At 35.9% G+C, this 27,003-nt stretch overlaps 1 protein-coding gene across 4 annotated transcripts in view; it reads left to right on the top strand.

The window, feature by feature from the left end:
• Positions 1-27,003, top strand: part of LOC134736210 (uncharacterized) — a 79,780-nt gene that overhangs the window by 49,776 nt on the left and 3,001 nt on the right. For 3 of the 4 annotated variants that reach the window (XM_063636426.1, XM_063636427.1, XM_063636428.1), the window contains 2 exons: positions 1,162-1,212; positions 5,957-6,017. In XM_063636426.1, the coding sequence (XP_063492496.1) occupies positions 1,162-1,212; positions 5,957-6,017 (112 nt within the window). Of the gene's footprint in view, positions 1-341; positions 860-1,161; positions 1,213-5,956; positions 6,018-6,839; positions 6,908-27,003 lie in introns of those variants that run through there. The other variant, XR_010120082.1, reaches the window with a different exon arrangement.

The raw sequence follows: 27,003 nt of genomic DNA, 5'->3' as shown, positions 1-27,003 counted from the left end.
GCACTACACATCCAACATAAATATTTATAATTATTTTTTATTGACAAAAGTACAAATAATTTACTGATGATCCTGTGAGAGATTTTTGTGTGGACAGAAATATCTGAACGTATTCCACTAAAGAGACTAAATAATCTCACACAAGACTCATCTAACTTAACAAGCTGTGCAATTTTAAGACTCTACCTGAATATAGTAAATGTTATGTGTTTGGAAGTCTGCCTTTGTGGATATTCACTCCACCTGAACCCAAATCATGCACCATTATATAATGAAGAGAATTTCCAAAGGAAAAAAATAGAAATGGTTGATAATTTATGAAAAGAGGTGTTATTTGAATAAAGTGTTATCATTCTGGGGTTAATGGTTTGGCAAAAATTAAGAATATCATTGTATTCTTTGTTGAAGAGAGTATAGAGAAAAAGACTATCATTCAGTCCAGGGTAGAGTTTAAATTGACAGAAATTTTGAAAAGCAATGTGGCAATATTTATTAAAATTTTAAGTGTGTCATTGATTCAGTTCTAGGAATTTGTACAAACAAAACACTTTCAGAAATGTGCAAAGGTGAGTGTTCATGTATATTTAGTGAAGGACATTGGAAATAGCACAAATGTTCATTAATAGGATTCATTAAATAAATTAGCATATGTCCAACTACCTCTACATAACAGTTTTTAAATATTTATTATTATTTTTTAAAAAGTACAACATATGCAGTTACGTTTTCTGTTTAAGAAACAAAAGGACAGTGGTAAACAACAGAGGGTCAATGGCGGGAGCACTCCCTGCCTTGGATTCAGGCAATATGGGCAAGAAAAGTGATACAGAATTTCAACGCATAATTAAACCAACTAAAGGTCAGTCTGCTTTTTATGATGATGGTAAGCTGGCAATTTAAACAATGTCAGTTATAAAATACTTCTCCCCACTGGGGTAGGTTGTTCCTATAACACTTGGGAATAGAGTGGGGAAGAAAGAGAGAAAGAGAGAGATGAGATTGGAACAGAGGGTGGGAGAGAGAGATTGGGAGAGGAGGGAAAGGGAGGAGGGAGAGAGAATATGAACAAGTAGTAAATTAGGGATGGCCCCATGTGTTTCAAATGTGAAATTATAATAGAAAATATTGTTATATTTTGAATTTGTATGTGTTATGATACAGGATTTGGCCAACAGTAACCCATGGTCCCATTCTGGACAGCTGCTTCTTTTTGTAAGTAGTTTTATTAAAATGCAGTGGCACTCATTCTTTTATGCATTGTCTAGGGCTGCTTTCACCCGGCAGCAGAATTCAGTAGTTGCAATAAAGACCATATGCAAAGGAACAAAACTGGACCCTTGCTTTCACCACATACAAACATTAATTTAAGAAGGATTAAAGATATAAATGTAAGACCTCAAACTACAAGAATCCTAGAAGAGCACCTAGTAAATATCATTCTGGACATCGGCCTGGGAAATAATTTATGACTAAGTCCTCAAAAGCAATTGTAATAAAAATTAAAACTGAAAAATGAAACCTAATTAAACTCAAGAGCTTTGTCACAGCAGAAGAAACTATTAACAGAGTAAAAATATACCCTACAGACTGAGAGAAAATATTCACAAACTGTGCATCCAACAAACGACCAATATCCAGAGTCTGTAAAGAACTTAAGCAATTGAACAAGCAAAAAAAATAATAATCCCATTAAAAATTGGGCAATAGACATGAACAAACACTTCTCAAAAGAAGACTGGCAAGTGGTCAATAAACATATAAAACAAGTCCAACATCACTAATCATCAGAGAAGTGTGTTTCAAAATCACAGTGAGATACCATCTCACACCAGTCAGAATGACTATTATCAGAAAGTCAAAAAACAACAGGGGCTGACCAGGCTCAGGAGAAAAGGGAATGCTTATACACTGTTGGTGGGAATGTAAATTAGTTCCACTACTGTGGAAAGCAGTTTGGAGACTTCTCAAAGAACTTACAACAGAATTACTCTCTGACCCAGCAATCCCGTTACTGGGTATATATACAAAAGAAAATAAATTATTCTACTAAAATGACACGTGCACTCACACATTCATCACGGCACTTTCACAATAGTAAAGACATGGAATCAACCTAGGTTCCCATCACTGGTGGATTGAATGAAGAAAATCTGGTACATATACACCATGAATTACTAAGTAGCCATAAAAAAGAACAAAATTATGTCCTTTGCAGTAACATAGATGTAGCTGGAGGTCATTATCCTAAGCAAATTAACACAGGAACAGAAAACCAAATACTGTGTCTTTTCACTTATAAGTGGGAGCTAAACATTGAGTACTTATATACATAAATATGGCAACAATAGACACTCGGGGCTTCTAGAATTGGGAGGGAGGGAGGGGTTGAGTACTATGCTCACTACCTGAGTGATGGATCATTTGTACCCCAACCCTCAGCATCACACAATATACCTACATAACAAGCCTGCACATGTATCCCTGAATCTAAAACAAAAGTTGAGAATGCAATTATTCATTCATCTGTTTATGGACATTTGGGTTGTTTCTACATCTTGGCTGTTGTGAATATTGATGGGGCTTCAGATGTCTCTTTAAGATCATGATTTCAATTCTTTTGGATGGATATTCAAAAGTGGGATTGCTAGAGCATATGGTAGTGGTAATTCTACTAATTTTTTTGAGAAAACTCCATATATTGTGTTTTCTTCTAATTTCACGTTGAAATGTTTGTTGACTACTGTGATAGAAAACCAAGGCTGTCAGAGTATAAGGTAATAGAAGATTGTTGTTTGGTAGCATATTCTCAGAGAAGAGCAAGTCTCCATAATTTTGCCAAATGTGCTCTGGGGTTAGGCCTGTCCCATCCTGATGTGCTTCACCCATTGAACAATTCATTTCATTATTCAGTCATGTAAATGGAACATTAAAAAACTGGTCCCTATTTTTTCCTTTTAAAATTATCGTCCTCTTCTGATTCATTTATTTTACAATTAACTATTGAACACTTAACATGCAGGAGGACCCTTTTTCTAGCCACAGAGAAATAGTAAACTAGACAAAAATCTTCATCCCCAGAGGAGCTTATGTTCTACACCTGTAGTGCTCATGTCTTCAAATTTTACAACTACCAACTTAAAAGTTTTGCTAGGGGATTCTGAAGAAAATGACAGCCTGAGTGTTTATCAACTCTTCAGCTCCCAATCACTTGTCTGTCTAAAGAGATAGCACGTATTCTCTGCCACTCTTAGAGGTGATTAGCCCTTGTGTACTTGTGATTTCCCTGCTGGAGAAAAGTCATGCTAACCTGCTTGTGCAGAGTCCTGGGAAGATCAACTATGTCTTACTAGACCTTGAGGACTTGCAAGAAAGTTGAAAGCTGAAAGGCTACCGCTTCATAAGCTTGGTAAGTCCTAAGTAGATCCTCAGTTGTTGATTCCTGGTCAGTAGTTTTGTTTTATAAAAATTTTGAATATTGTTTCAAAATATATACACCAGTAAAAGACGTATGTAGAAACATGAGACAAGAATAGTAACATCAGAGGTAAATTAGATGGTTTTTCTAATGCAGCAAGTGCATACATGTAAAATATCACCTCAAAGAGCACATGTAAAGAAAGAAACTGGAAGGCCCAGGCAGGAGAATTGCTTGAGGCCATGAGTTTGAGACCAGCCTGAGAAGCATAGCAAGACCTTCGCTTTACAAAAATTAAAGAAATTAGCTCAGTGTGTTGGTGCACACCCATAGTCTCAGATACTCAGAAAGCTGGGTTGGGAGGATTGCTTGATCCCAGGAGTTTGAGGCTGCAGTGAGTTAAGATCACGCCACTGTATGCCAGCGTGGGAGACAAAACAAGACTGTCCCCACTGCCCCCTCCATAAAAAAGAAAGAAAAAGAAAAAGAAATCAACTAACAGATTCAAGGTGTCATTGAGAGGAACTATGTATGGAGTAGTCAGGCATATTTATGACTTGAGAAGGTATATTGGAAAAGTAATTAAATTTGAATGAGATTTAGGAGGGCAGTTTAATAAAGAATTGTGTTTAGCTGAACAGAACCTTAAAATGAGAACAATTTAATAGAGTTAAACTAAATTTCAAGATAAAAGCTTACATATTTTATGCAAGTACCTCAAACCTGGAGAAAGTTGTAATGTCAGGAATTAGCCACAAACATTTCTACTTTGATTGAAATTTAAGGTACTTTCAACACACTTGCTTCACTCTTAATATTTGATTCAAATTATGTTTTTCATAATTTTATATAATGCCAAATCAACTAAAGCAGATTTTACTCTTACAAATCATGTACACATGTGTATAATAATGAGACTGCATGGAGTCCAAATAAAAATTACATTTTCTTATGCACTCACAAAATAAGGAGGTTTGATCACTGTTTTGCAAATGTCCACCAAATAATACAATTTTCTCTGGGGACTTTAGAAATAGGCCAATCTAATGAAAAAGAAAAGACACATTGAAATACAGAACATGTTCTTCTTGAAAAGATTGATGTATTAAATATTTATGCAAACATATTAAATTGGCAAGTGTATGAAAACATTATTACATATTCATCACCTTCACATTTCATCTTTTCGAGAACTTCTTTCCTATAAAACTAAAATGGAAGACTATAAGTTTTCCAAAGCCACATTTTTCAAATTAATAACATTAGATAGTTTTTCTTCAGAGTTTATATTAATTCACATAAACAACAAAATTAATGTTGGAACTGGACAAGGCTAATAATTTATTCAAAATAGAAGCACTAAAGTGCTGTTTCATCATTAGCCTTTTTTCCTAAAACCTGAACTGGAGCTTCCTTTTATGAAAGATGCTCCCTCAGAGTGAATATTCACTTTGAAAAATAAATGAGCTCTTTTAGGTCACGGAGTTATTTACCAAACAACTGACTTTGTAACAACTCCAAATGTCATAAGAGAATTAATGCATTTCCAAATTTCTAACTTCTCCCAGAGTGTAATAAATCTTTGTTGGCTCTAAAATTTTATGATCTTTGGAAAGTGTCATTTAAATTAAAATTTAAAATTGATTATACCTCTCATTAAAGTCAGAAAGTTGAAATGATTTTATATATGCTCTAAAACCACTCATGTTTAATATAATCTGATTTGTTATGGTGATATTGTGTTCTGCATTCAAAGCTTTTTCTACTTTCGTTTCCTGCTAAATTCTTTCCCCATTTCTTTCATCTTTTTCTTACCTCATTATTTATGTGATTGAAACATACTCATCACTATTTTATTCTTTTATTTTCCTATCTTTTCATCCCTCTGACCATTTTTCACCGACTTGTCTTCCTTTCCCGCTTGCACCACTCTCCTTTTGTTCACCCTTGTTGATATTTTTTAATTTTATAATACTTTAGTTTTAATTTTTGTGGGTACATAGTATGTGTACATATATATGAGGTACATGAGATGTTTTGATACAGGCATGCAATGAGTAATAATCACATCAGGGTAAATGGGGTATTCATCTCCTAAAGCATTTATCCTTTGTGTTACAAACAATATAATTATACTTTTATTTATTTTAAATTGCACAATTAAATTATTATTAACTGTAGTCATCCTGTTGTGCTGTCAAATACTAGGCCCTATTCATTCATTCTATTTTTTTGTACCCATTAACCATCCTCACTTCCCCCTCAGCCCTCCACTAGCCTTTCCTGCCTCTAATAACTATCCTTCAGTTATTTACAACAACATGGATGAAACTGAAGGTCATTATGTTAAGTGAAATTAGCCAGGCACAAAAAGACAAACCTCTTTGATGTTTTAAAGATTGTTGTGTTTATTATTTTTTCTCACTTTGAGTCCTCATGTCTCTGTTTTAATAGTTTGTTCACGTTAACAACCCTGGGGTGGGGTAGCAAGTTCTTGGTGTTTACTCTACTTAATTTAACTTGGCTATTCCTATCTTACAGCCTGGTAAGAAAAATCCATATCATGACACAGAAGAGATGGAGGAAGAAGAGAAAACAAAAGGTCAGAGATGTAGCCCTACATAGCTGATTTTAAAAGGAACTTAAAATTTTACTTTGGCTAAAATTGACCTCTCCTGTAATTCAATCCAAACCTCTATTGTTTGTGTGTGGCCAAGTTCAGTAGTCTTTGGAGTCTCACTTCTCTAATTATCCAAATGCATTTGTTGAAGCCCCATCCCTTGCCTCCTCCAAATCCCTTCATAGGTTTGCTTCTGCTCACTGCTCATTGCTATTTTCATGGTGCTGCTGAATTCCACTCTCCTTCTCTGTTTCTAGCCTTCTCGACATTGCTTTCTCCTCTCATCCCTGGCATGAAACACAGATGCTGGTTATTCGATCTTTAAAGCACTGTTCTTTTAAGAATAAACTTTTACTGAAGAATGGGGGATAAAAGATGGAGCGTAAGCTCAGAACAGCACAGCGAGAAAATGTACAAGTAAAACTGTTATTTAGTTTAGAGCTTCTTGATCAGACCCTCCTTAGTCCTGCTTGCCAATTTGTGCTAGATAATTTTTTTCCTAGTAACTGTTTCCCACACCTCTCCTCCCCATTCAGGGACCCCAAAGCATGTTCTTCAGTGACCAGGAAAATATTTTATATTCTTAATACTTCATTATGGAGAATAATTTATTTCATTTTGTATAACCATTGTGTGTTAGTTTCCCATGGCTGCCTTAACAAGTTACTACAAACTGGGTGGCTTAAAGCAACAGAAATTTATTTTTCTCAGTTTTGGAGGCCAGAAATCTGAAATCAAGGTGTCAGCAAGACCATGCTCTTTTCAGAGGCTCTAGAGAAGATTCATTTTTCTGCCTCCCTCCAGCTTCTTGTGGCTCCAGGCGTTCTTTGATTCTCCTTGGCTTGTGGCTGCATCACTTTCTGCTTCCGTGATCATGTGGCTCTTCTTCCGCATGTCTTCTCCTTTCTCTTACAAGGACATCTCGTTGCATTCAGGGCCCACTCAGGTAATTCAGGATGATCTCATGCCAAGACCCCTAATTTAATTACATCTACAAAGATCCCTTAGCCAAGTAAGGTCATATTCATGGGTTCTGGGAATTAGGATTTAGGCATATCTTTTGGGGAGCCATCATTCAATGCACGACATAGTCTGAACAGACTCCAGTTTTCTCAGCTTTAACAGAGACAATCAATCAAATGATTTTTCTTTTTTAATTTAAAAATAAAAACAGTATTCCTGTCTCTCAGAATAATTCTGCAGCCCAGTTCTTAGAGCAAATTACAGTTAGATTTAAAGGAATGCTTTTCTTCTCATTTTAAAGATTTCTGTTTAAAAATTGTTAAAATGACCTAACATTTTAAAAGACGGAAAAATAATTGTAATATCAAAAACTTAACACAACTACATATTTATACAAATGCCTTTATAATCTTTGTGTATATGTGTGTATATATACATGTGAATGTATAAATACATACTTGCAATCATGATGTACTTACAACTGCAGATTGTGTTTAATCTTAGCATATTAAATAAGTTTTTTCAATGTTTTAACATATGTTTTAATTTACCACTTTTTAATTTTTTAATCTTAATGATTTAAGAAAGTATTAGTCATTGTAGAAAATACAAATAAACTAAAAGAAAAATGAATCACCTGAAATTCTTTTAAAAGAGAAAACCAATCTGGAGACACATACATCTGTTTTTTTTGTTTTGTTTTGTTTTGTTTTTGAGACGGAGTCTCGCTCTGTGGCTAGCCTGGAGTGCAGCAGTGCGATCTCAGCTCACTGCAAGCTCTGCCTCCTGGGTTCAAGTGATTCTCCTGCTTCAGCCTCTTGAGTAGCTGGTATTACAGGCACGCGCCCCAACACCCAGCTAATTTTTTTATTTTTAGTAGAGACGGGGTTTCACCATGTTGGCCAGGATGGTCTCAATCTCCTGATCTTGTGATCCACCTGCCTTGGCCTCCCAAAGTATTGGGATTACAGGCGTGAGCCACTGCACCCAGCCTCTGTATTTTTTAATTTAATTATATCTTCATGTTTGTATGAATCTATATCTGTAGCTGTATCTACATTTATTTATAGTTTTGGCTATAACCCCATCTCAGGAACTAGTTGACTAAAAAATAAACGTCTATTTTTTTTTGAATTATTACATATTTTGTGGTCTTTTAAAAAGTACTGCAACCTCTTCTATGAATGAATACACTTGTTTTTATAAGTTTTGAAATGTATTGTTAAATGACATTTCTCAAAGCCTAAGCACTGATGATAATCCCTACTGCTTCTTAACCAAGATTGTAATGACAATCTTAGAATCAAACATTATAAATTTTAATATTTATTAGAGAATGTCTGACAACACTTTCTAGAGATTCTCTTATTTTATCATGTTGCCAATTTTCCTAAAAAGTGTTAAGTGAGATTATTAAGGCTACAATGGATGCAAATAATGTTAACGCTATAATGAATGCAAAATTATTAATTTAAGCATTGTTTCATCATTAAACCTTGTATATATTTCTAATTTTTTTATTGTTATGTTTATACATATTGATTTCTCTGCAGCTAAATTATTCTTTTACATAAATTTCCCAGAAATGTGTGTATTCAGAGAAATTGTGGAAATAAATCTAGTCTTCATACAGATTGCAATTTGCCTTTTATAAGGGTTATATGAAGACAGTTTCATCAGAGTATAAGAGTAAACCGGTTTTACCCCAAGTTCATTATGATTGTTGTATTTTGATATTAACATCAGTATTTTCAATATAAAAGTAGTAGAATTCTACCATAAGATTAGTTTAATTGCATTGCTTCTATCTCAAAATTGAAATTTATATAAGTTCCTAAATAGCTTTAAATTCACTTAATGTAATTTATTTTTGTCTACTTATTTTTGGGGGGCTTAATTTGAATAAATTGTGTTTTTATTGCAGATAGATCATCCCTCTAGTGATCTTTATCTATTTAAATTTCCCATGATTTGTTTTTACTCAATTTAGTAGTCTATAAGGAATTTAGATTGATATAAGGTCAATTTCCACAGATTGCTAATTAATAATCTTTATTTATTAGTAGTCCTTCTCTGTTACTTTATGTTGCCTATGTCTAAAAAATTTCGTTATATAGTTTTGTTCAGGCATTTTCACTATGTTCTATTTATCATCACACTTATTTTTGTTCTAATAGCATGCTGTTTTGATTATCACTGTTTTAAAATGTGACTTGATATCTGGCAGAGCTGGCATCCCTACCTCACAGTTATGCTATTAAACATTTAAAAAATAATATTTCTTTTTTTTTGCATTTTAAAAAGTTTTGTGAATTGGCAAGAAAATAATTAAGGACTATTTTAATGGGTAGTGTGCCAACCCCACAGAGCAACTTATGTGAGAGTACCTTTAAAATGTATTAGTCAATAGTCAATATTTGCATTATAGGAGAATTAGAAAATATCCAAGGAGTATTTTCATACTAAAACAGGTATTTTTAAGTGGGGACTAAGAAATATGTGATTATTTATTGGTTAAGATAAAATGAAAATTAATATTACTGTACTATATTAGGGGCTTTTTTTGTTTTTAAATTCAAATATACAGGTATTTTGTAGGAATTCTGGCTTACTTGAAATATCACCGGATGTCAGGCTATCATCCCTGAAAATTGTATGGGTTTTATATTCTGCCATTCTTTTAACATGGGAGTCTAGCAACCTACAGCAATAGATAAAATACCTTACAAAGCTCAGGAGTTAAAGGGAAATGTTCTGTATTGCAAGAAGTCAGGAAATATAGCTTTGTTTTGGAGGAATGGAACCACATTTATATCTGGAAGTTAATTAGATATTGTGACTTATAACCAATATGATCTAATTCATAATGAAAGAATTTTGCAAAAAAAAAAAAATTTAAATTTTCATTAGGATGTTTTTGTGTTGGTGATTTGCCTGTGTAGCTGATTTGCATGCAGGATGATTAATGATAACTAAAGAGATAGTTTCACCAGGTAGAAGGAGATGAAAAATTATCCTCATAAAATAACACTTCACAGGGTAAGCATTTCAACATTAAAAAATGATTCATTGCGATTTTGTGACATAAAACAACTATGTGAACTAGTAATAAGATAAACTTATTAGCCCGTGTCTATTAGTTTGATTTGTTTACCCCAGGCTTGAGTTTTCTAGGACAAAGGCTTAACGTTCCACTTCTTTCTAGAAACTGCACAAGGTCATGAGGCAAATTACCAGTTCAAAACAATTTGACAAGACAAATGCAAACATTACAAATCAGTTCATCTATAAGTAATTGAAGATATGAAACTAAACATAGTAAAAATTCATGTTATGTTGTTATTAAATTGCTAGATTACAATCTCAGTTTCATTACTTTGAAAGGGTGAATCCTTTTGAGAAAATCAAATCCATTTTACAACTCACACATAATGTTTTATGTGGCTGACAGCATAAATGTTTTTATAAGTCTCCCATATAATATAAAATATAAAAGCCTTCGGTCATGTGATGTGAATAGTTAATACATGAGTTTATATTTAGAATACAAAAGATAGTATAATAAATGCTATCAACTCAAAATAATATTGCTAACATTATAGAACTTATATATTGAGTGAATGTATTATAAAGCTCATTTATTTCAACTTTGGTTCTTGACACAGGTACAGTGGTTTAATACAGCCTTTATTTTGGCTGAGTGGCTATGGATTTTTTATAATTATAAGAAGAGAACTGTGGCATATTCAGTATTTTTACTTGTAATAAGGGTGGGCTCTATGGGCATGCCACCAATGTGGTTGCCCAGGAATCCACACTCTGAAGGGACCCACACTTTAATGTTCTGCTATTGCTTTCTTGAAATTCTTAATATTTGAATAAAAAAACCTCCTTTTTATTTTGCATTGGGATCCTAAAATTATATAGCTCGTTCTGTCTGTAACCAAATACTATCGCCAAGACCCTCTTGTGTTACAATTCCCTTTAAGCAAAAGACTACAGTCCTCTGATATTTGGGGGGTTTTCTTCTTGTTTTTTTTTTTTATGTATACTTTCTTTTCCTTAAAGTTCAAAAAGAGAAATCATTTAGGGGAATACTGGCACGTGTGAATTGTTTTATTTTTCTGATCACATGACTTTCGGTTTTAGGCTACAACTCTTGCACTTTTCTTCCTCTTAGAAAATGCATTAATCAGATAATGTTGTAAATGCTGTTGCAGCTGCAAGCTGCATTACGTGGCCTCATATTTTCTTCCACTGACAAAAAAATATATATAACATAGTAAGTACTTTTATCCCCTTCATCTGGATTCAGTGATTATTAACATTTACACCATTTGCTTTGTCTCTCTCTGTATATATTCTCTCCTGCTCTCTCTCTCTCACACACATAGACACATTTTTCTTCTGATTCGTTTGAAAGTAAATTACAAGTATTTTGACATTTCACTCCAAAATATTTCAGCTTGCATCTCTTAAGAAAATTCTCCTGCATGACCTCAGTGCCATCCAAAATATTTAATATTGATAAAGTATACCTAATATTATTTCAATTCAAATTTCTCCAATTGTCCCCAAATATTTTTTATTGATTTAAAAAACTTCTAGGATCCAACCCAGAATTATGCATTACCTTTGGTTTACATGTCTCTAATTTAATAAAAAATATCTATACTTGTGATTTTTCCTGAAGAGGATGTTAAGCTTGATGAAGGTAGGTATATTTTCTTTTTCTCCAATGTGGTGTGTGGAATTGAAGGAAAGACAAGAAAGAAAATTTTCTGTCTGCTGGTCTTAAGAACCTATAAGCCTTGTATTATCTTCAAGGTAATAAGAGCAGATTGTATAATAGCCCCAGTGTACTGAGATTTATTTTAAATGTGAGAAGTATGTTCAATTAGGTTGTGTTTTAAAATAAGTGTGGCATCTGGAAATCAGAAATGGTAAATTTGGAATATACACTTTGTCTTTAAATGAATGGTTCCTTCCCTTGAATATGGCATGGGAAGGGTCCAGGAAAAGTAGAAGAGGGTCCAAGCCGCAGTGAATGACACTGCCATCCTTCCAGACTTCACTGGGATTCTCTGAGCCAGCAGACACGGTGGTGACCACCACATTGCTTGGCATTTGCTAGGAGCTGGGCCCTCTTCTCCATGGTTTTGTCAAGCTGGCACCATAACTTTGCAAACGGTGAAATGAGAACACATAAGTGCTCTGTAAACAGCAGAGACTCCTGTTTTTCTTTCTTTATCATTCTGTCATCTGAAGTCTTTTTCTACCTCCTATGCTTATGGAATTCTTCTTTGAGGAGAGGGAGGAGTGTGGAATGGGATTGGATGCTCTACTATTGGAGATTCATAGATAGGTCTTATTTGCTTGGTTGTGAATCCATGGATTATTTTGGAAAGGCAGTGTCTTTCTCTTGATGACTCAGAGCAACATCAGTCAGGATCAATGGCTCTTCGATTATGTAGCCTTAATGAATCCAAATCATTGAACCGAAACTTTTCTTTTTAAATTTCAAGGCATATAAACTCATGAAATCAGTTTTGTTTCTTATCATTTGCCGTGCATTCTCAGCTATCACTGTACAACTTTACTGTCTGACTTAACTGATATGCTTTTGCAAAATAAGTAATTGAAACAGTCTGAGAAAACCTCATCCTAAATTCTTTTCTTGACTTTGATTAAATCATCATCCCTGTCTTTGTTACTTGATTTGCTAGGAGGCAGTACTAAAAACATTGCACCTTTTGCTTAGGGACCTCAGGACTCTACAGTCACTCTCACTCTACTTTTTAACCCTGTTGGGTTCATTTCAGGAGTACACATCACTATCTTAAGAATTTTTTAATTGCTGCTAAAAAATCCCTTCTCTTTTTCTCGGTCCCTCCCTCTCTCCCTTCTTTCTTTCTCTCCTTCCTTCCTTTCTTAGTTCTATTTGGAACCTAAACTGAGTTAGACATTAGGTAATTGCAAAACATTGTTTTTTCTTATTTCAAAGTTTTAAACCTCTGTTCAGTTAAATATTAGGGTAAAACAGAACAGATCTATCAAAAATGAAAAATGGTCACTATGAAGAAAGAGTGCAATCAGTAAGCCAATAAGGCAGCCTAGAGTGAAAGAATTTAGAACTGTTAGGGAAAAACAAAAACTAGATTAAAATATGTAGTTTCTGAAGACTTTCTCAAAAGAGTATTTTGTTCAATTAAGTTATTTTAAAATTTTCCTAACTTTTCATAGTCACACTGTCATGATTATTTTAACGAAGGACAGAAGCACAAGGTGTTGTAGTCTCTTTTATAGAGACATCTGAAACACTTTCAAAACACTGAACTGTTTTGGTTTCCAGTGCTGTGTAGCCCAGGTCAAGAATGGCAGTGGCTGGGTCCTGGATTTCTGGCTTGCTGGCTTGGTCCCAGCTACAGCTGAGGAGATCTATGTCCAGTAGTACCCCAGGGAAGAGGGCTCAGCTTACATGTGGAAGGGCCTCACCTATTTGTTGCACCTTCCTAGGGGAAAGTGAGCATGCTTAATACTTTCCTGAAGCAGCGCTGTGAAGAACACTGAGATCCAGGAACATTACCTACCCTATCCCTGCATCAGATCTAGGCTCTTTCCCTGGTGAGATTGTAACCAAATTCTATTCCGTAACCCTTATATACAGCTTCTGATTGGCTGTAAAGGGGATCGCATTGATTTGGACCACTACTTTCTATATGGGCTAGAAAAGTGTATGGGACCTTGTGCCCATTTTCTTTACTTGTATCAAGTGGTGACCAGTATACAGATGGTCCCCCACTTAGGATGGTTTGACTTAAAATCTTTTTACTTTCAAATGTACAATATTATGAAAGTGGGGGTGGAGCCAAGATGGCCGAATAGGAACAGCTCCGGTCTACAGCTCCCAGTGTGAGCAGCACAGAAGATGGGTGATTTCTGCATTTCCGTTTGAGGTACTGGGTTCATCTCACTAGGGAGTGCCAAACAGTGGGTGCAGGACAGTTGGTGCAGCATACTGCGCACGAGCCGAAGCAGGGCGAGGCATTGCCTCACTCGGGAAGCACAAGGGGTCAGGGAGTTCCCTTTCCTAGTCAAAGAAAGGGGTAACAGACAGCACCTGGAAAATCGGGTCAGTCCCACCCTAATACTGCGCTTATCCAATGGGCCTGGAAAACGGCACACCAGGAGATTGTGTCCCGCACCTGGCTCAGAGGGTCCTGTGCCCATGGAGTCTCGCTGATTGCTAGCACAGCAGTCTGAGATCAAACTGCAAGGTGGCAGCGAGGCTGGGGGAGGGGCGCCCGCCATTGCCCAGGCTTGCTCAGGTAAACAAAGCAGCCAGGAAGCTCGAACTGGGTGGAGCCCTCCACAGCTCAAGGAGGCCTGCCTGCTGCTGTAGGCTCCACCTCTGGGCGCAGGGCACAGACAAACAAAAACTCAGCAGGAACCTCTGCAGACTTAAATCTCCCTGTCTGACTGACAGCTTTGAAGAGAGTAGTGGTTCTCCCAGCACTCAGCTGGAGATCTGAGAACGGACAGACTGCCTCCTAAAGTGGGGCCCTGACCTCCCAAGCAGCCTAACTGGGAGGCACCCCCCAGTAGGGACAGACTGACACCTCACTCGGCCGAGTACTCCTCTGAGACAAAACTTCCAGAGGAACTATCAGACAGATGAATTTGTGGTCTCACGAAAATCCGCTGTTCTGCAGCCACTGCTGCTGACACCTAGCCAAACAGGGTCTGGAGTGGACCTCTAGCAAACTCCAACAGACCTGCAGCTGAGGGTCCTGTCTGGTAGAAGGAAAACTAACAAACAGAAAGGACATCCACACCAAAAACCCATCTGTACATCACCATCTTCAAAGACCAAAAGTAGATAAAACCACAAAGATGGGGAAAAAACAGAGCAGAAAAACTGGAAACTCTAAAAAGCAGAGCACCTCTCCTCCTCCAAAGGAATGCAGTTCCTCACCAGCAACAGAACAAAGCTGGACGGAGAATGACTTTGACGAGTTGAGAGAAGAAGGCTTCAGACGATCAAACTACTCCAAGCTATGGGAGGAAATTCAAAACAATAGCAAAGAAGTTAAAAACTTTGAAAAAAATTAGACGAATGGATAACTAGAATAACCAATGGAGAGAAGGGCTTAAAGGAGCTGATGGAGCTGAAAGCCAAGTTTCGAGAACTATACGAAGATTGCAGAAGCCTCGGTAGCTGATGCGATCAACTGGAAGAAAGGGTATCAGTGATGGAAGATGAAATGAATGAAATGAAGCGAGAAGGGAAGATTAGAGAAAAAACAATAAAAGGAAACGAACAAAGCCTCCAAGAAATTTGGGGCTATGTGAAAAGACCAAACCTACGTCTGATTAGTGTACCTGAAAATGACAGGGAGAATGGAACCAAGTTGGAAAACACTCTTCAAGATATTACGCAGGAGAGCTTCCCCAATCTAGCAAGGCAGGCCAACATTCAGATTCAGGAAATACAGAGAATGCCACAAAGATACTCTTCGAGAAGAGCACCTCCAAGGCACATAATTGTCAGATTCACCAAAGTTGAAACGAAGGAAAAAATGTTAAGGGCGGCCAGAGAGAAAGGTCGGGTTACCCACAAAGGGAAGCCCATCAGACTAACAGCTGATCTCTCAGCAGAAACTCTACAAGCCAGAAGAGAGTGGGGGCCGATATTCAACATTCTTAAAGAAAAGAATTTTCAACCCAGAATTACATATCCAGCCAAACTAAGCTTCATAAGTGAAGGAGAAATAAAATACTTTACAGACAAGCAAACGCTGAGTGATTTTGTCACCACCAGGCCTGCCCTAAAAGAGCTCCTGAAGGAAGCACTAAACATGGAAAGGAACAACCGGTACCAGCCACTGCAAAAACATGCCAAATTGTAAAGACCATCGAGGCTAGGAAGAAACTGCATCAACTAATGAGCAAAATAACCAACTAACATCATAATGACAGGCTCAGATTCACACATAACAATATTAACTTTAAATATAAATGGGCTAAATGCTCCAATTAAAAGACACAGACTGGCAAACTGGATAAGGAGTCTAGATCCATCAGTGTGCTGTATTCAGGAAACCCATCTCACCTGCAGAGACACATATAGACTCAAAATAAAGGGATGGAGGAAGATCTATCAAGCAAATGGAAAACAAAAAAAGGCAGGGATTGCAATCCTAGTTTCTGATAAAATAGACTTTAAACCAACAAAGATCAAAAGAGACAAAGAAGGCCATTACATAATGGTAAAGGGATCAATTCAACAAGAAGAGCTAACTATCCTAAATATATATGCACCCAACACAGGAGCACCCAGATTCATAAAGCAAGTCCTGAGTGACCTACAAAGGGACTTAAACTCCCACACAATAATAATGGGAGATTTTAACACCCCACTGTCAACATTAGACAGATCAACGAGACAGAAAGTTAACAAGGATATCCAGAAATTGAACTCAGCTCTGCACAAAGTGGACCTAATAGACATCTACAGAACTCTCCACCCCAAATCAACAGAATATACATTTTTTTCAGCACTGCACCAAACCTATTCCAAAATTGACCACATAGTTGGAAGTAAAGCTCTCCTCAGCAAATGTAAAAGAACAGAAATTATAACAAACTGTCTCTCAGACCACAGTGCAATCAAACTAGAACTCAGGATTAAGAAACTCACTCAAAACCGCTCAACTACATGGAAACTGAACAACCTGCTCCTGAATGACTATTGAGTACATAATGAAATGAAGGCAGAAATAAAGATGTTCTTTGAAACCAATGAGAACAAAGACACAACATACCAGAATCTCTGAGACACATTCAAAGCAGTGTGTAGAGGGAAATTTATAGCACTAAATGCCCATAAGAGAAAGCAGGAAAGATCCAAAATTGACACCCTAACATCACAATTAAAAGAACTAGAAAAGCAAGAGCAAACACATTCAAAAGCTAGCAGAAGGCTAGAAATAACTAAAATCAGAGCAGAACTGAAGGAAATAGAGACACAAAAAACCCTTCAAAAAATTAATGAATCCAGGAGCTGGTTTTTTGAAAAGATCAACAAAATTGATAGACCACTAGCAAGACTAATAAGAAAAGAGAGAAGAATCAAATAGATGCAATAAAAAATGAAAAAGGGGATATCACCACCGATCCCACAGAAATACAATCTACCATCAGAGAATACTACAAACACCTCTACGCAAATAAACTAGAAAATCTAGAAGAAATGGATAAATTCCTCGACAAATACACCCTCTCAAGACTAAACCAGGAAGAAGTTGAATCTCTGAATAGACCAATAACAGGCTCTGAAATTGTGGCAATAATCAATAGCTTACCAACCAAAAAGAGTCCAGGACCTGATGGATGCACAGCCGAATTCTACCAGAGGTACAAGGAGGAACTGGTACCATTCCTTCTGAAACTACTCCAATGGATAGAAAAAGAGGGAATCCTCCCTAACACATTTTATGAAGCCAGCATCGTCCTGATACCAAAGCCTGGCAGAGACATAACCAAAAAGGAGAATTTCAGACCAATATCCTTGATGAACATTGATGCAAAAATCCTCAATAAAATACTGGCAAACCGAATCCAGCAGCACATCAAAAAGCTTGTACACCATGATCAAGTGGGCTTCATCCCTGGGACGCAAGGCTGGTTCAACATCCGCAAATCAATAAATGTAATCCAGCATATAAACAGAAGCAAAGACAAAAACCACATGATTATCTCAATAGATGCAGAAAAGGCCTTTGACAAAATTCAACAACCCTTCATGCTAAAAACTCTCAATAAATTAGGTATTGATGGGACATATCTCAAAATAATAAGAGCTATGTATGACAAACCCACAGCCAATATCATACTGAATGGGCATAAACTGGAAGCATTCCCTTTGAAAACTGGCACAAGACAGGGATGCCCTCTCTCACCACTCCTATTCAACATAGTGCTGGAAGTTCTGGCCAGGGCAATCAGGCAGGAGAAGGAAATAAAGGGTATTCAATTAGGAAAAGAGGAGGTCTTATTGTCCCTGTTTGCAGATGACATGATTGTATATCTAGAAAACCCCATCATCTTAGCCCAAAATCTCCTTAAGCTGATTAGCAAATTCAGCAAAGTCTCAGGATACAAAATCAATGTACAAAAATCACAAGCATTATTGTACACCAATCACAGACAAACAGAGAGCAAAATCATGAGTGAACTCCCATTCACAATTGCTTCAAAGAGGATAAAATACCTAGGAATCCAACTTACAAGGGATGTGAAGGACCTCTTCAAGGAGAACTACAAACCACTGCTCAATGAAATAAAAGAAGATACAAACAAATGGAAGAACATTCCATGCTCATGGGTTGGAAGAATCAATATAATGAAAATGGCCATACTGCCCAAGGTAATTTATAGATTCAATGCCATCCCCATCAAGCTACCAATGACTTTCTTCACAGAATTGGAAAAAACTACTTTAAAGTTCATATGGAACCAAAAAAGAGCCCGCATTGCCAAGTCAATCGTAAGCCAAAAGAACAAAGCTGGAGGCATCACGCTACCTGACTTCAAACTATACTACAAGGCTACAGTAACCAAAACAGCATGGTACTGGTACCACAACAGAAACATAGATCAATGGAACAGAACAGAGTCCTCAGAAATGAAGCCACATATCTACAACTATCTGATCTTTGACAAACCTGACAAAAACAAGCAATGGGGAAAGGATTCCCTATTTAATAAATGGTGCTGGGAAAACTGGATCCCTTCCTTACACCTTATACAAAAATTAATTCAAGATGGTTTAATGACTTAAATGTTAGACCTAAAACCATTAAAATCCTATAAGAAAACCTAGGCAATACCATTCAGGACATAGGCGTGGGCAAGGACTTCATGTCTAAAACACCAAAAGCAATGGCAACAAAAGCCAAAATTGACAAATGGGATCTAATTAAACTAAAGTGCTTCTGCACAGCAAAAGAAACTACCATCAGAGTGAACAGGCAACCTACAGAAAGGGCGAAAGTTTTTGCAACCTACTCATCTCACAAAGGGCTAATATCCAGAATCTACAATGAACACAAACAAATTTACAAGAAAAAAACAAACAACCCCATCAAAAAGTGGGCAGAGGACATGAACAGACACTTCTCAAAAGAAGACATTTATGCAGCCAAAAAACATGAAAAAATGCTCATCATCACTGGCCATCAGAGAAATGCAAATCAAAACCCCAGTGAGATACCATCTCACACCAGTTAGAATGGCCATCATTAAAAAAATCAGGAAACAACAGGTGCTGGAGAGGATGTGGAGAAATAGGAACACTTTTACACTGTTGGTGGGACTGTAAACTAGTTCAACCATTGTGGAAGTCAGTGTGGCGATTCCTCAGGGATCTAGAACTAGAAATACCATTTGACCCAGCCATTCCATTACTGGGTATATACCCAAAGGACTACAAATCATGCTGCTATAAAGACACATGCACACGTATGTTTATTGCGGCACTATTCACAATAGCAAAGAGTTGGAAGCAACCCAAATGTCCAACAACAATAGACTGGATTAAGAAAATGTGGCACATATACACCATGGAATACTATGCAGCCATAAAAAAGGATGAGTTCATGTCCTTTGTAGGGACATGGATGAAACTGGAAACCATCATTCTCAGTAAACTATCGCAAGGACAAAAAACCAAACACCACATGTTCTCACTCATAGGTGGGAATTGAACAATGAGAACTCATGGACACAGGAAGGGGAACATCACACTCCAGGGACTGTTGTGTGTTGGGGGGAGGGGGAAGGACAGCATTAGGAGATATACCTAATGCTAAATGACGAGTTAATGGGTGCAGCAAAACAACATGGCACATGGATACATATGTAACAAATCTGCACATTGTGCACATGTACCCTAAAACCTAAAGTATAATAATAATAAAAAAATTAAGAACATGATACCAATAAGTAGAAACTGTGCTTTGAGCATTCATACACTTATTCTGGTCTTTGTTTTCAGAACAGTATTCAATAAGTTACATGATATAGGCAACACTTTATTATAAAATAGGCATCATATTAGATGATTTTGCCCAACTCTAGGCTAATGCAAGTGTTCTGAGCACAGGTAAGGTAGGCCAGACTAGGCTATAATGTCTGGTAAGTCAGGTGTGTTATATGCATTTTTGACTTATAATATTTTCAATTTAGGATGAGTTTCTCAGGCCATAACCCCATTGTAAGTTAAGTATTGTCTGTACTGATCTTCCATCTCTTTGCTTATGGCAAGAGATGGCATAAATAAATACATAAACTTATATTGGTCATGAGGAAATAAAACAAACACCAGAGAATCAGGTAGTGGGACATGAACTCTATTCTCAATTTGAATGACTCGAAGCATATTGTTAAGTTTCCCTAGGCCCTAGTTATTTTATCTTTAAAATGGAGTTAATTTTTAAAATATATTTTAAAAACTGATTTGTAACATATGTTAAGGAAATGAGTAAATCATATCATGAATAATATTTGCCCCCAGACTCCACTTTTATTCCCTTTCCTTTACTTCCCACTAAAGGAAATCACTAACCTGACTTCTAATACCATAGATTAGTTTTTACATTTTTGAAATTTATATTAATGAAATCGTACATCTTATACTTCTTTGTGCCTGGTTTCTTTTGTTCAACTTGATGTCCATGAAATTCATTCATTTTCTTTTGTGTAGCAGTTACTTGCTTTTATTGTTATCTAATATTTTACTATATGAATATACCACTGTTTCTATTCATGCTATGGTTGAGGAACATTTGGATTGTTTCCGTTTTGAGGTTTCTATGAATACTTCTTCAATAAACATTCTTATATGTGTATTTTGGTGATCACCTGCATGCACACATGGCATGGAATTGCTGGGTCATAGGGTATGTGAGTATTCAGCTCTAGGAGATGTTGTCAACAGTTTTCTGGAATACTTGCACTAATCTCAGTACATGCTATATGAAAGTTTAAATTATTTTTCATCCTTGCCAACACTTAGTACTATTAGTGTCTTTAATTGTAGCCATTCTGTTGGTTGGATCTTGCTACCTCATTGACTCTTCAGTATACCTCTCAAAGAGTTTTTATACACACACACACACACACACACACACACACACACACACACACCCAAGATAAACATATAGAGCATTGACAGCATTCAAGAACACTCTCATATCTTCCTAGTCAGTATACCCCTATCTCTTCCTAGTCAATATACCCCACCCAAGAAATAATAGCTATCCCAACTTCCATCAACATAAATTATTTTTGCCTGTTCTTGAATTATATGTAAATGAAATGACAGTTTGTAGCCATTTGTGTCTCAATTCTTTTGCTTATTTTTATGTCTATGATATTAATATGTGTTAAGAGATGAACATTGCAAGCAAGTTTTATTTTATATTGCTGTGTAATATTCCCTTGATTGATATATTACATTTTATTTTTCCCCTCTTGATCATGGACACTGCATTGTTCCAAATTTTGGCTATTAGGAATAAAGCAGCTATAAATATTCCTATGTGCGCCTTTAGTGGGTATAAACACACATTTATGTTTACTTTTTTTCTAGGAAAAGGATTGCTGGTCATGGAATGGATAATATAAGTTTAGCTTTACTAGATATTGCCAAGCAGTTTCTCAAATGAGTTTTTCCAACTTGAATATTTTTTCTATAACAGCAATTAATTTATTGAGAAGAGAGGACTAGGAAGATTTCAGTTTATTTTTAACATTGTATTCTTAATTTTATTTTATTTAAATTGACAAAATTATATATACTTATTGTGCACAACATAATATTTTGAAATAGAACTAATTATGGAATGCTAAAATGAGCTAATTAATATATGCATTACCTCAGTTATCATTTTTGTGGTAAGAATATTTAAAACCCATTCTCAGCATTTGTCAATACTAAAATTTGAAATTAGATCCTTATGTCATATTATATAAAAAGAATCAGATTAGTAAATGTAAGACCCAAAACTATAATATAAAACTACCAGAAGAAAACATAAGGGAAAAGCTCTATGGCACTGATCTGGGGAATGATTTTTGTGGCTATAACCCCCAAAGCACAGGCAACAAGTAAATGGGCAAATGGGATTACATTAAACTAAAATGCTTCTGAACAGCAAAGGAAATAATTAAAAAGTAAAGAGACAACCTATGGCATGAGAGAAAATATTTGCAAACCATATGTCTGATAAAAACTTAATATCCAAAATATATAAGGAATTCAACTTAATAGGAAAAAAACCTGAATAACTTGATTAAAAATTGGCAAAGTATTTGAATAGACATTTCTCAAAAGAAGAGATACAAATAATCAACAGGTAGGTTAAAAAAAGGCTTCACCTTACTAATCATCAGGGAAATGCAAATTAAAACCACCATGAGATATCACCTACACCTATTAGAATGACTATTTACAAAAAAGGCATAAGATAAGTGTTGGGGAGGATGTGAAGGAAAGGTACACTGTTGGCAGGAATGGAAATTAGTACAGCCACTATAGAAAACAGCATGGAGATTCCTCAAAGAATTAAAAATAGAGCTACAATATGATGCAGCAATCCCAGTCCTGGGTATATACATCCAAAGGCAATAAAATCAGTATGTTAAAGAGATAACCACTCACATGTTTATTGCATTATTCACAATAGCCAAGAAATTGAATCAACTTAAGTGTCTGTCAGTGGATGAATGGATAAAGAAAATGTGTTATACATACACAGTGGAATATTATTCAGCCATAATAAAGAAGGAAATTCTGTCATTTGTGACAACATGGATAAATCTGGAAGACATTATGTTAAGGGAAATAAGCTAGGCACAGAAGGACAAATACCACATGATGTCACTTACATGTGGAATCTAAAAATGTTGATCTCATAAAAGTAGAGAGTAGAATAGTGGTGACCAGAGGCTGGAGTGGTAGTGGTTGTGGGCAGCTGGTGAGATGTTGGTCAAAGGATACAGAGTTTTAGATAGGAGGACTAACTTCAAGAGAGCTATCATACAGCATGTTTTTCCAATTTAAACTCCCACCAGCAATGTGAGATAATTCCAGATCCTGGTCATCATTTTGTAGTTTGGTCTTTTTAGTTTTAATCATTCTGAAGGGTGGGTAGAGATTTGTCATTGCTTTTTAAATTTGCATTTCTCTGATGAAAAAATATATTGAGCATCTTTTCTTACACTTCACATTAAGAGTTTCAATATCCTCTTTCGTGAAGTGCCTTTGAAGTTCTTCTTTTCCTTTTTAATGTTTTTCTTTATTATTGATTTGTAGGAGTTCTTTATATTTATATTCAAGATATAAGTTCTTTATATTCAAGGCATAAATTCTTTATTGTATCTCTATATTGTCTGTATGTTTTCCCAGTGCAGTTTGCTTTTTCATTTGTGATCAAAAGAAAAACCACAGTATATATAAAAAAAGATACTCTGTTAGTTACCAGTACTTAAATATTAGGAGGATTTATAGAAAAATCTGGATTTCTAATTTCGTTTGAAGTAGTAGGAGGATCCTGCAGCATTTTGCTTGAGATCTCATATACCTTAGGCTGCATGGTAGCTACTCCCATGAGATGCCTACTATGGTCCCTGTTGCTTCCTACACCAACCTACTTCACAGGTTCATAATACCAGCCCAGTTCTGTTGGTGCCTAGTGTGAGAGCCTGATCTAAGGTCTCCTTTTTTAAAATTTATGAGCTGTACCTACCAGAGTTTTTTGCCTGACAGGTTCAATAGTTTAAGGGACAACGAAGGTCCCTTTTGGATGATACATACTTAAGAATGCTAAATCTCTGACTACCAAGTAATAAAAACTTTAATATAATTGAATGCATAGTTTTTACAATAATTCATTTTTCAACTGGCAGGATATAAAGCGTCATATCTGGGAGGAGAAGTTGAGAGTTTAAATAGAGAAAATGAGAATTTAATAAAGTGGAATTAGCTTAAATAGAGTTTAAATAGTAGAATCAGTGGAATTTGATTAGGTGTTTCATAGGATGCAGATGTAAAAACGCAAAAATATCATAACCTAAATTTCAGAATTTGTCCTATATATGTGTGTTCATACAGACAATATAGAGATACAATAAAGAATTTATGCCTTGAATATAAAGAACTTATATCTTGAATATAAATATAAAGAACTCCTACAAATCAATAATAAAGAAAAACATTAAAACATTATACATATATAGGTATATGAACACACATATATATATCCCCGTATTGCTTTAGGTGTTAGAACCATAGAAGTGGACATAATAGAGAAGTTCTCTGCTTTCATAGACTTGTAATTCAAAAATAATTAATCAATACATAAATGTACAAGCAAATATTAAAATATACAATAGTTTAAGCTGCTAAACAAGTTTTTACAGTAATCAAGACAGTGTGATATTTGTGAAAGAATAGACAAATAGATCAATTGAATTGAATACAGCCCAGAAATAGCCCACACAAATGCAGTCAATTGATCTTGGACAAAAGAGGAAAGGCAGTTTAATGGAGAAAGTATAGTCTTTTAAACAAATGGTACTGGATCAACATGAAAAAAAATGAAAAAGAATCTAGACATAGACTTTCCACATTTACAAAATTTAACTCGAAAAGGATAATAGACTTTGCCCTTTACTTTTAAGGGCAAAACCATAAGACCCTAGAAGAAAATATAGAGAAAAATCTAGTTGGCCTTGGGTCTGGTAATGACTTTTTAAATAGAGCACTGAAAACATGATTCAGGAAAGAAAAAATTGGTAAGTTGAACTCAAATTAAAAATACCTGCTCTGCAAAAGACACAGTTGAAAGAATGAAAAGATCAACCATGGACTTGGAGAAAATAATTGCAAAACATATCTGATAAAGGATTGGTATCTAAAATATAAGAACTCTTAAAAGTTAGCAACAGTGAAACAAACAACTTAATTAAAAATGGGCAAATGACATGAACAGATAACTCAGCAAAAAAGATATACAGATGGCAAATAAGCATATTAAGAGACGTTCAAAGGAAATTGTGAATTAAAACAACAGTGCAATGCTATTACATATCCATTTAAGTTGTCAAAATCCAAAACATTGACAACAATAAATGTTGATGAGCACATGGAACAAAAGGAACTCTCATCCACTATTGGTGGGATTGAAATATGGCACAGCCGGGCCGGGCGCGGTGGCTCACGCTTGTAATCCCAGCACTTTGGGAGGCCGAGGAGGGCAGATCACGAGGTCAGGAGATCGAGACCATGGTGAAACCCCGTCTCTACTACAAATACAAAAAAATTAGCCGGGCATGGTGGCGAGCGCCTGTAGTCCCAGCTACTCGGAGAGGCTGAGGCAGGAGAATGGCGTGAACCCGGGAGACAGAGCTTGCAGTGAGCCGAGATTGTGCCACTGCACTCCAGCCTGGGCGACAGAGCGAGACTCCGTCTCAAAAAAAAAAAAGAAATATGGCACAGCCACATTGGGAGACAATTTGGCAATATTTTACAAAACTAAACCTAAGATTCAGCAATTGTATTTCTTAGCATTTAGCCAAAGAAGTTGAAAACTTATGTCCACACAAAAACTAGCATATGAGTATTTATAGCAGCTTTATTCATAATTGCCATAACTTCAAAGTCCAAAATATTAATCAGTAGGTAAATAGATAAACTGTGGTGCATTAGTTTCTTAGGGATGCTGTAACAAAGTATCACAAATTGGGTGCCTTAAACAACAGAAATTAATTGTAACACAATTCTGGAGGCTAGAAGTCTGAAATCAAGGTATTGGCAGGGTTGGTTCTTCTGAAGGATAATTTGTTCCTTGTCTCTTTCCTAACATCTGATGGTTTGCTAGCAATCTTCTGGCATTCTTTAGTACATGGCATTGGCTCATGGCATAAGGACTACAATCTTCACATGACATTCTCCTTGTGCCTCTGTCTCTGCATTCAAATCCTTCCCAAACCTTTTTTTTTTTTTTTTTTTTTTTTTTTTTTGTATAAAGACAAGAGTCATTTTGGATTAGGGTCCACCCCAATGACATCATTTCAACTTGATCATCTGCAAAAACCGTATTTCCAAATAAGGTAGCATTCACAGGTGATTAGGACTTTGCCATTTTAAGTGGGGGGGGGGGGGGTGCAGAATTCAACCCCTAATATAGTGGAATATTATTCATTAACAAAAATTAAGGAGATAATCAAGCCACTAAAAAGATATGGAAGAAATTTAAATGTCTGTTGCTGAATGAAAGAGGCCGGTCTGACAGAGCTAATTATTGTATGATTCCACCTACACAACATTCTTGAACAGGTAAAATTAAGGAAAGAGTAAAAAGATCAGTGGTTGCCAAGGATTCAGAGGGAGATAAAGAAGGATGAACAGACGGAGCACAGGGAATATTAGTGCTGTGAAACTATTCTGTATGATACTGTAATGGTTAATACATGTTGTTATACATTTGTCAAAACCTGTAGACTCTACAATACGAAGAGTGAACCCTAATGTAAACCATGAACTTTTGTTCATAATATTATATCAACATTGGGTCTTCAATTGTAACAATGTACCACATAAATGCAAGATGTTAATAATAGAAAAACCTGTCTGCTGGGGCAGTAAGGGGATATATAGGATCTCTCTGTACTTTCTGTTCAATTTTTCTGCAAACCTAAAACTACTCTAAAAATAAAGTCTATTAATTTATTTAACAACAACAAAAAAAAGTGCCAGGTTCTAAGTAGCTCCGTTAGCTTCGTTGGTCAGAAGGAAGGGCCCCTTTGAAGAGACAACCTTTGTATCTGACCTGAAGGACAAGAAGATGTTTCCCTTGTGACGTGCAGATAGGAGGATTTCTAGTAAAAAGAAGAGCTGGAAAAGAGACTCTGCAGTGAAAAGCTGCATGTGCCTGAGGAA

The sequence above is a fragment of the Symphalangus syndactylus genome, chromosome 3, assembly GCF_028878055.3.
Source record: "Symphalangus syndactylus isolate Jambi chromosome 3, NHGRI_mSymSyn1-v2.1_pri, whole genome shotgun sequence".
NCBI lineage: Eukaryota > Metazoa > Chordata > Mammalia > Primates > Hylobatidae > Symphalangus > Symphalangus syndactylus.
This window is presented reverse-complemented; position numbering and strand designations above follow the sequence as displayed.